The sequence below is a fragment of the Meriones unguiculatus genome, chromosome 20 (genome assembly GCF_030254825.1).
Source record: "Meriones unguiculatus strain TT.TT164.6M chromosome 20, Bangor_MerUng_6.1, whole genome shotgun sequence".
Lineage (NCBI taxonomy): Eukaryota > Metazoa > Chordata > Mammalia > Rodentia > Muridae > Meriones > Meriones unguiculatus.
Genome location: NC_083367.1, coordinates 49,647,923 through 49,658,173, shown reverse-complemented (window position 1 = coordinate 49,658,173; position 10,251 = coordinate 49,647,923). Strand labels below are relative to the sequence as shown.

Below are 10,251 nucleotides of genomic sequence, written 5' to 3'. Positions count from 1 at the left end.
ATATTGCTGGGAAAAAAAAACGAACCTGAAAGTAATTTTTTTTTTTCACCGATCAGGGAGTTATGTTTTAATTTTTTTGTGTGTGTTTAATATTTAGCTTAACAATAATGGGAAACGGTTTTAAAACAAAATTTAAAGTCAAGACAAAGTTGTAAACTATCAAGATCTCTTTAGAGCTTTCAAGGAAATCTTTAACAATTAAAATTGAGTTCGTGGAAATGTGTATCAGTTTTGTAATTTTAATAAATGTAAGTTTGTCAGATGACATCTTCCTACTGTGTATTTGAGCAGATCTGATAGAGGAACTCAATTAGTCTGCAAGTTATTTCATAGCAATATGATATAACTATCAGTTCTCCATTTAAATTAGTAATACGATCCTAGTTCATCTTGAGAGTTCTCAGAAATATTTATTTTATTACATATTAATGTGATTTTTCCTTATGTGTATAAACTACTAAAGTCTAACGTGCCGGGTTTCTTAAAGCCCTTTAGGAATTAAACTGCCACAGGCTTGCTCACACAGGGGAAGTGAGATCCCCGTGAGTAAGGAGTTTTAGACTTTCTTGATTCACAAGGAAGATCAGTTGATAGTTTCTTGATGATGAAACGGCTTAAGCGCTTAAGGAACTGAATATATTTAGGGCAGACTGCCGACATGATGAAGTGTTTATAGATACTTTGCAGTAGATTTGGAACCAATGATCTGGTGATTATATTACTACTTAACCGTTTCAAATAATAAGAGTATATTTTTATGTATGTTCTGTGAACAAACTTCTTTGAGAAAGAATGAAAAATTTGGTGTGAAATTAAACATGAGTTCAATACAACATATCCTGGGTTGGGGGTTTTTGTAAATGAATCAGACTGAGATATCAAACACTTATGCTTAGTTTTCAGGATGACTTATTTTAAAGGTGTTGCACATGTAAGCTCCCAGACCCAACAAACTTTGAGTAAAAACAGTGGATTTAAAGTGGGTTGTTTTTTTTTTTTTTGGGGGGGGGGGGCTTGGCTAATGAAGGAGTAGTGTGTCTTACCTGTTTGCAACTTTAATAATGATTGGTATCTGATCTTGTCATTTTTGGATTTTGTAACAAATTGCTGTAATACTTTACAATTCACTAATAGAGGAGAAAATATGCTCCTAAATAAAAGATATATACGTAGCATTTAGGTATAGGGACTGGTAACTTTAAAATAATAAAAGTGAACCACATTTCCCCAAGCTCTAACAGGAGATAATTTACAAACATCTTAGTTCATAGTTGATGAAGATAAAAGAAAAATGGGAATATGGAGTTTAATCAACTTAGAAGTAATTAAAGGTATTAATCATGAAAGGAACATTAAAATATTTCATTTGTTAAAGGGTTATTTGGTCTATTTTAGAATTTTCCTTTGTTTTAAAATTTCAAGTGGTTAAAAAATGTTGTATTTAAATGCTCTAGAAACAATACCAGCTTTTCTTGCCCTTTAAAGGTAATGTATTTTCTTTATAAACACTGCTTTTGATGAATTACAAGGTAAACAAGAATTTCCAGCTTGCCAAGGAGAACAATAGAAATTCCTCATATCCTGATACTTAAAACTGATTTATTCATACATATCTAGAAATATGATGTATAGGATTACATTGGTTTGAAAATTCACCATGTTTGTGCTTAATGGTATTATGCTGAATCTCTGACAAGATGACTCTATGAAGTCGCTGACCACAGTGCTGAATCAAGACAGCCATGTTGGTCTCTATTCAATATAGCTGAAAACTGCACACAAACTGTGTGGAGGTTCAAGGAGAAATTTGTGTATATGTGTTTTATATGTATTTTCATTTAACTGATTTTTTCACCCAATTGTGCTCTAATCATCCAGAAGTTATTATAAAGAAATTTTATTCCCAAAGTCTATTAATTTACTGTTCAGCATTGATTTTGAATAATATGTGTAAAATCAATAGGGTCAATGCTAGAGATTTTCTCGTTCTTTGAAAGCTGCCACTTCTTGGTGACAGAATTTTATAACTAGCTTACTTAGCCAATGAATTAACAAAAAGCTGTGATTTTAGTTGATGGCAGTGCAAGGTTGTGTATGAATTTTTATTTGCAAGTTTTGACACTGTCAAAATCAGTATCAAAATATTTGATTATCAAATACCAAATTGTAAACTACACATGAAATAAGTTCTTCTTAGAAATAATAATATGAACAATTTCCAGAAAACTATAAATTTTGAAGTTGTCTTGACTTAGCACTTTAGAGAAATGTTTGTTGTTTGGGGCAAGATAAACATGAGGGTTTAAGGCTGGAGTAATTGCTACATTGTGCTCTGTGTTGTGAAACAAGCGGAGGAATCACCTGAGAAGCATTGTGTTAATGACTGTTTTAGCAAGAAAAGTACTATTTTAAGCATAGAACTTTGATATTATTTTCTAAAAATAGGATGGATTGATATGCAGGATCATCAAATTAAGGGTCAAAGGTGACAAACCAGGACAAAGGGCATGTAACTCATTTCCAAGCATTCAGTTTTTAGTTGTTTTTTTTTTTTTTTTTCTATCTTTGAACAAAAGCTTAATTATATAGAGAAAGGCCTAGTGTTGAATGGCCAATTCCAATGATGGAAGGAACATGTTTCAAATTGTTCAGATATTTCAAATGAGTATTGCTTTTACATGTTTATGAATGTCAGAGCTGCAATGCTACTTTTTTGTTTTTCACATAATCCCTTTATGCAACAGTTTCTCAAATTCTTTAAAAACATATCAATTACAATATTCTGGACGACATATAAAGGTTAAAATATTTTTTGGCAAATTAAAAATTTTAGAAATCTATAAATGAAAAAAAATTAGTCCTGGTTTCACTTCAGTTAATTTAAATTCTACTGGTTTTCATATAATGGAATTATTACAGCATTAGCTCATTGCCAGCGATACAATCACAAACAATGTTTTTATTAAACTGGAGTGTTTTAAATATTTACTCAAACTATTTGGAATGTGCTAAAAGTTCCGGTTTTTTATTCTGTCTCTGGTGATATAGAATTTTAAGTATTAACAATGTTACTAAAACTAGACGTGTGTCAAGTAAAATGTTAACATTGTAATTAAGTAGAACCATTCAATTATTCTTGGAGTCACTTTGATTACCCCATAAGAAACTATTTAAAGTCATGGGTGGCCTTCAGATCCTGTGGTTTATAAAGACAGAAAGCTTGCCACTGCTTGATTTTTCTCTTTGCTCCAAAGCAAATTTTGCTATTTTTTCTTCTTTTAATTGACTTTTGAGTTTTGTTATATGAACCTATTGTTTCATGTGTTAGAAAATGCAGACGTTTGCATTAGAAAAACCTTTAGTCTGTGTCCCATTTGTATTTTAACTCAACTGTATTATTTATATTTATTTAAAGAGTGTGCTTAGCAAGTAGCATCTATCTTTATATCGGTTTAGTCAGTACCAATAATTAAAAGTAGCTAGTATCTATTAAAAAGTTGGAGAATTGTGAAATACTTTTTCTATGGTAGATATTATTCTTGATTGCTAATTCACTTTTTGCTAACATAAATTTAGCTTCCCTTTTATTAATATTGGGAATAAAAGTTAAGAAACAAAATTCAGAGTGATATGTTTTATACTTGTACTTTTAAAATTCTTTACTCAGTAGGCTTAACAGTTTGTCAGTGTTTGAATGAATGACAATTCAAAGTAAGAATCATTTTCCTGTGCAGTTAATTGCCATAATGGATTTTTAACAACTCATAACAGATATTTTTATATATTGTAGTGAAAATCATAAAGTTTAGGAATGTTTGTACTACAGAATGATGTTAAGTAAGTAGTTTTAAAGCAGAAATAATGTGTATGTGTGTGTTTGTATGCATGTCTATGTTTGTCTATGTCTGTATACATAATGCTGTGGATTGAATCCAAGAGCTCATGCATGCTAGACAAAATTTACTATCTAAGCTACATTCTCAGCCCCAGTTTAAAAACAAACTGAAATTGAAAATACGTATGAACTTTATAGGTTGAATACTCAATCAACTCACTTTCTTATGAAAAGAATATTTTCTTTTTGGTAAAGTCTTTTTCTTTTTTTCTTTCATAAAAGCCATCCTAGACACTGTCAACTCAGCTATAGGGATTATTATTTAAACTATGTAAGCTAGCTGGTAGTGACACATGGCTTTAATGTCAGCACTTGGGAGGTACTTCTGATTTTGAGGCCAGCCTGGTCTACAGAATGAGTTCCAGGGCTACAGAGAAAAACCCTGTCTCAAAACAAACAAACAAAACTCCCTAAAACAAATCAAAACAAAACAGACCAAACAAAAAAAACAAAGACAAAAAACAAATTAAACCGTAAAAATTACAGGATGAGTTAATGAGTTAAATATACTACAGTCTCTGCTGCCACAGAGCCCAGTGAAGTTCGGAGAAACAGCATCTCTTTACAAGGCTATTACAGCAAATTACAAGCCAGGATTACAGGGTAGAAGCATTTACTCAGTAAAAAGTACATAGAAGAGCTTCAGGTGGAGGTCCAAGTGTTGGACAAATGGCAGAGAAATGTATCCCATGATTGTAGTTCTAACTCAATTTTAATTTAAAGTTAATTAGTTGTTCTATAAAGTATTTTAAGGAAATTAGAATATTGAATAAAAGTACTCATATGTAAAATATAAGTAGCTGTTCTTTGTATTACTATTGTATGTATGCATTTAAATAATTATTTTGTTTTAGCAATGTCAAAGCAATGAACATTTGAACTGCATATAACATTTACCTAATTCCAATTGATATCATTCAGTAAATAGTATATAGATTGATTGTAATCCATTTAAAAATTAATTCTGTTTTCCTAACTCATAATTTTGAAAAAGCTTATGACATATTTGTAATCTCAATAAACTGGGTCAAGAAGGTAGCAACTACAGAGTGATACCCTGTCTTCAAAAACCAGAGGAGGAAAAAACCCGAGGAAAGAAAATTTGAAGTCATACTTAACCTTTGAGCATGTAGCTTCATGCTAGTGCCTGTGCAAAGTCCTGGTTCTAGTACAGCAAAATAAGACCAAGCATTAGTCAAATATGTGAATTTTGCGTAATTCCATTTTATTTTCTGTTGAAAAGAATGCTAATATATGAACTTAATAATACAAAAATATATGAATTTGCATAATTAAAAAAATCACAGTATTAATCAAGTCACTTGGCTTTTGTTTTCCTTTTTGGTTATTTTGAACTCTGGATTTTCCCTTCATAATTTAGAATTTTTGTTTGTTTGCTTCTTTTTGAGACAAGGGCTTACTGTGTAGCCTTGACTGGTCGGAAGCTGCCTCTGTTTCCCAGGTTGACCATGAATTCACTGAGATCTGCTTGCCTCTGCCTTCTAAAGCCTGGGATTAAATCATGGGCCACCATACCTGGCACTCTCAATCTCTGTCTCTGTTTCTCTCTCTCATAGGGTCTAGAGAGATGGCTCAACTATTAGGAGTGTTCATTACTCTTAGTGAGGATACTAGCTTGGTTCCCAATATCATGTTAGCAGTTCACAACTCCAGCTTCAGGGGAGTCAGACACTCTCTTTTGCCACCTTGGGATCTTACATGCAAGTGTGCATACCTACATGCAGACACACACATAAATAGAAAATAAAATAAATAGGATCTTGTTTGAGGCTGCCCTTGAAATCAGGGTGCCTCCCCACCCTCCTCCCAGCCTCCTGAATGCTAGGATTAAGGCATACACCATGGGGGCTAGAGAGATGGGCCAGAGGTTAAGAGCACTGTCTTCTCTTCCAGAGGTCCTGAGTTCAATTCCCAGCAACCACATGGTGCCTCACAACCATCTATAATGAGATCTGGTGCCCTCTTCTGGAGTGCAGGTATACATGCAACACAACATATACATAATAAATAAATAAATCTTAAAACAAATACATACACCATTATGCCTGGCTATCATTACAAGCCCAAGGCTTTACTGAAATAATTTAAAACACATACACATAAATCAGTTAAGAGAAAGAAAGAAGATGTGAGATATACCTACTGTACAAGAGTAGTTATTAGGATAATATTATTGAAGTTTGGTAAAGTTATGACCTGTCATTATCTTATTTTTGTTATAAGCACAGGATGACTGAAAGAGTTAATGTACAGAGGCTCATATGCCTTTGTTACCTTTTATTGTTTTCACATGTTACTGTTATTTTGTTGAAAAAGTTGAGTCAACTCACAGTAGAATTGAGTATCTGGAAAGCCTTATTTTCTTTTGAGAAGACATTAGATTGCAACTAAAGTGTTTTCACCTAATAGGTTTTTTGTTTGTTTTTTTCATGTGTGGCATGTGTGTGTATGTGTGTGTGTGGTGTGTGTTATGGTAGATACAGAGTTTAAAACTTAGGAAAGGAAAAACAAACATGGAATGTATTAGGTGATTAGATGCATGTGCAAACCAATCTGTTTAAGCTTTTAATTGAATGATAACGCAAATGGCCAAAAGGAATTTTCTCTTTCAAGTGCTATTACAGATTTCACTGTTTTGTGGCATTTGTTAATAGCTATGCTAGAAACATCAAAACTTAGATTTTCACCTTATTTATTTATTGTTCTTTTGAGACAGGGTTTCTCTGTGTAGCCCTGGCTTGAAACTTGTTCTGTAGATCAAGCTGGCCTTGAACTGAGATCTGTCTATTTCTGCATCCTGAGTACTGTGTTTAAATATGTACCCCACCACATGTGATTTAATACTTTGATTTTTAAAATGAAAATTTTTACCTTTAAAATTTGGGTTAATAGGTATTTGATATCTTTAAACATAATTAATTAATTAATTATATTATTATTCAAGTCTTACCTTTAAAAAGTATTTGAAAGTTGAGTGTGGTGACACCCAAAATTCCCGAGGCAGGCAGATCTCTGGGTGCAAGGCCAATCTGATCCACATAGTAAGTTCTAGAACAGCCAGAGCTGTTCTAGAGTGAGAACTTTCTGCCCATTCAAAAGTATTTGAAGACAGGCACAGTGGGTCTTGCCTGTAATCCCAGGATTTCCCTGTAATTAGTGAGACTCAGGCAAAAGAATTTCTCTCTGCAAGAGGCTAGCCTAGGCTACATAGTTGAGATCCTGTCTAAAAAATAAAAGAGAGAGAGAGAAAAAAAAAAACAGTGTTTGTAACAATAGATATAGTAATTGGAAGTATAGGTTATAAGTATTTTCTCAAGAACACGATTAATTTCTTATGATTTATCTTGTAAAATATATCTGACTAGATAGTTTTATCAAGAAGCATGGTATTATAGGTTAGGTAGATTGGTAAGTGGAAAAATTTAGATTCATGAATTACAGTATATAAAATTCAGTATTAAAAATTTAGCCAGGTATGGTGGCTCATGCCTTTAATCTCATCACTTTAATCCCAGCACCTTAATTTTTATTTTTTATATTAATTATGGCTTATTCACTTTGCATCCCAGCTGTAGCCCCCTCCCTCATTCCATCTCAATCCCACCCACCTTCTCTCATCTCCTCCCATGCCCCTTTCCAAGTAACAGGTTAGGTCCTACTCCTCTTTCATCTGACCCTAGCCTCTCAAGTCTTATCAGGACTGTCTGCACTGTCTTCGTCTGTGGCCTAGTAAGGCTGCTCCTCCCTCAGGGGGAAGTGATCAAAGAGCCAGCCACTAAGTTCATGTCAGAGACAGCCCCTGTTCCCCTTACTAGGGAACCCCCTTGGATACTGAGCTGCCATGGGCTATACCTGTGCTGGGGTTCTAGATAATCTCCATGCATCTTTAAATTTAAAGCCAGCCTGGTCTACAAAGAGAGTTTCAGGATGGCCAAGGCTGTTACACAGAGAAATCTCAACTCAAGAAAACAAAAACAAGCAATATTTAAAGCTACATTCCTAAAATTGTGCTTGTTGTATCTGAATGCCCTTCTGTTTGTTTTGTTTGTTTTAAAGCCAATGTCCCCTGATAGAAATAACATATAAGCTTATGGCAAATGGTTATCAACTTAGTGAGGTTGTAAAGACCAGTTTGCAGGTGACTTCACATTAAAATATGGGCTTTTATTGTTTTTACTGAGTTGTTAAGTTGTGGAAGAAGAAATGAAATAGGCGACTACTGTAGCACTGACTTGAGCTCTCTGATTTTAGGTTCTTCAGAAGATGATGAGGTCATTCAACCAGGTTTCATCAGCCCCAGGTTAGTCTTTTGTTTAATTAAATGTTTTACTTATCCCAAATGCCTTGAATGATCAGCGGAGGCATCTGAGAGGACTTGACCAATCCTAAGGATTTTTCCATTCTTATTTTTGTACATGGGCAAGATTGGCGTCATATCCTAGTATACTCCATCCAGGATATCCCATGTATAAAACTGTTGTGTGGGTTCCATGTTCTACTTACTCCCACCTTCTGTTTGACTGTGTTTGGCTTTGTGATTTTCTTTTTCATTGAGCAAGACAGATAACATACTTAAACACTTATGGAGACAAACCTATTGCTTATTCATCTCTGTGATTCCCAGTAAGTGCTAACAAATACCTGTTGATTTAAAAAGTACATATGGCAGTGTTTTCTGAGGACTTTCTGAGGACGCTTCAGCTCACTAACAGGGTGTGTCATTGACGTTGCTCTTCATGTATAGCTGTTGAAGTCTGCTCATTATCATGTTGTAAAACAGAGTTGTTTGAAGTTAAACCTACATCTAGACATGGAATTTTATTTATATTATTGATTTTTTTCCCAAATGCTCTTTTTTGATAATATTATGTTACTGTTGCATTTGCTCCAAAGAGTTAAAAACTTGCCTGAGGTTAGTTGGTTTGTTTTTCTTGTCTTGTTTTTGAGAGAGGGTCTCACTATGTGGGTCTGCCTGGTCTGAAACTTACCTTGAAGATCAGGCTGACCTGGAACTCACAAAAATGTGTCTGTCAATGCTTTGAGTGCTGGGATTGAATGTGTACTCCTCTGTGCCTCACTGACTGAGTCTTAGATTAGTGTACATTTGAAAGCACTCCATAAGAGTTTTGGTCCACAAAATTTATAGTGATGCATAGTAAAATGATATTTTAATATTAAATTTACTAAAGAATTGTACAACCAGAGAAAGGCTCAGATATTTAATGGAGAAGCCACACCTGACGCTGTCTTTTGGTAAGCACTATTTTTGTGGAATAAAACCAACATGTTGATGGTGCTCTTGTGAATTTCATGAAAAAGAACACTGTTAAAAGTTGCTACAAAATGTTAATATATCACTTCCTTTCTTACTGTTGATTGTAGAGTTTTTCTGGAGGTAAACTGGCATTTTTAACCATTTTTCTGTTTGGAAAAAATGTTAACACCAGTGTGTTAAGTGACTGCAATAAAGTTTCTTGTCTGTTTCCTCTTGGTGAAAAAGGGAGGTAGAGAAGAGAGCTACCAAAGAGAGGTTTTTTACCAAAGAGAGGTTTCCACAGGCTGGGCTTTACACAGAAAAAGGCTTTGAATGTCAGTGGGACCCCTCGCTTGATCAGGAGCTGGAGCCCCAGCCATGTGGTGTGAGTCACAGGAGGCTGCCAGTCAGGCTGGAGGTGGGACTGGAGCCCCAGCCTACAGATTTTAGCTGGAAGATTTTTTTCCTTAGAATTTCCACTCTTCTCATCTTTCACTCCCCACCTTTCTCGAGCTTCCTATTTCTGCCCTGCTCAGTAAACTCTTCAGAGTAAATATTGAAACAATCTTAAGAGGTAGACCATACTCTTTCAAGCTGATTATTTGCTTTTCTGAGATGAGGTTTTAAATAATTAACCTGTAAATGGTTTTAGGGGAAGGAGAATAAATATATGTACATTGTGTTTTTCATTGTACAGACTCAGACATTTCTATTTACTGTAAAATGATCTTTGAGTTATGAAGCATACACGTGTAAATAATACAAGTGGAAAATAGTGCCTGTCATTTTTTCAAATTAAAGTTCTTTTGTGCTATTCTGAATAATTATGTAAAAAAAAGCTTACTTATTACTAAGTGATTGCTTACAAAGTTACCATTTTAACTAAAAAAGTTGGCAAAAGTATTTGTCAAACAGCTTAGAAAATATGTGAGAAAAGTAATACTCAATTTTTATTTCCTTTTATTGAAAGAGAAGTTCTATTATAACGGAATTTTACTAGATATTCAAAATAACATTTTACAAATGATGGATTTAAATTAATGCCCCGTTTCTGAATTTCATTGTTCCAAATTTTGTTTTA

At 33.9% G+C, this 10,251-nt stretch overlaps 1 protein-coding gene across 1 annotated transcript in view; it reads left to right on the top strand.

The window, feature by feature from the left end:
- Nucleotides 1–9,138: 9,138 nt before the first annotated feature.
- Nucleotides 9,139–10,251, top strand: part of Lin28b (lin-28 homolog B) — a 96,816-nt gene continuing 95,703 nt past the window's right edge. The window contains exon 1 of the mRNA XM_060373321.1: nucleotides 9,139–9,169. Coding sequence (XP_060229304.1) covers nucleotides 9,139–9,169 — 31 coding nt within the window. The remainder of the gene's footprint in view (nucleotides 9,170–10,251) is intronic.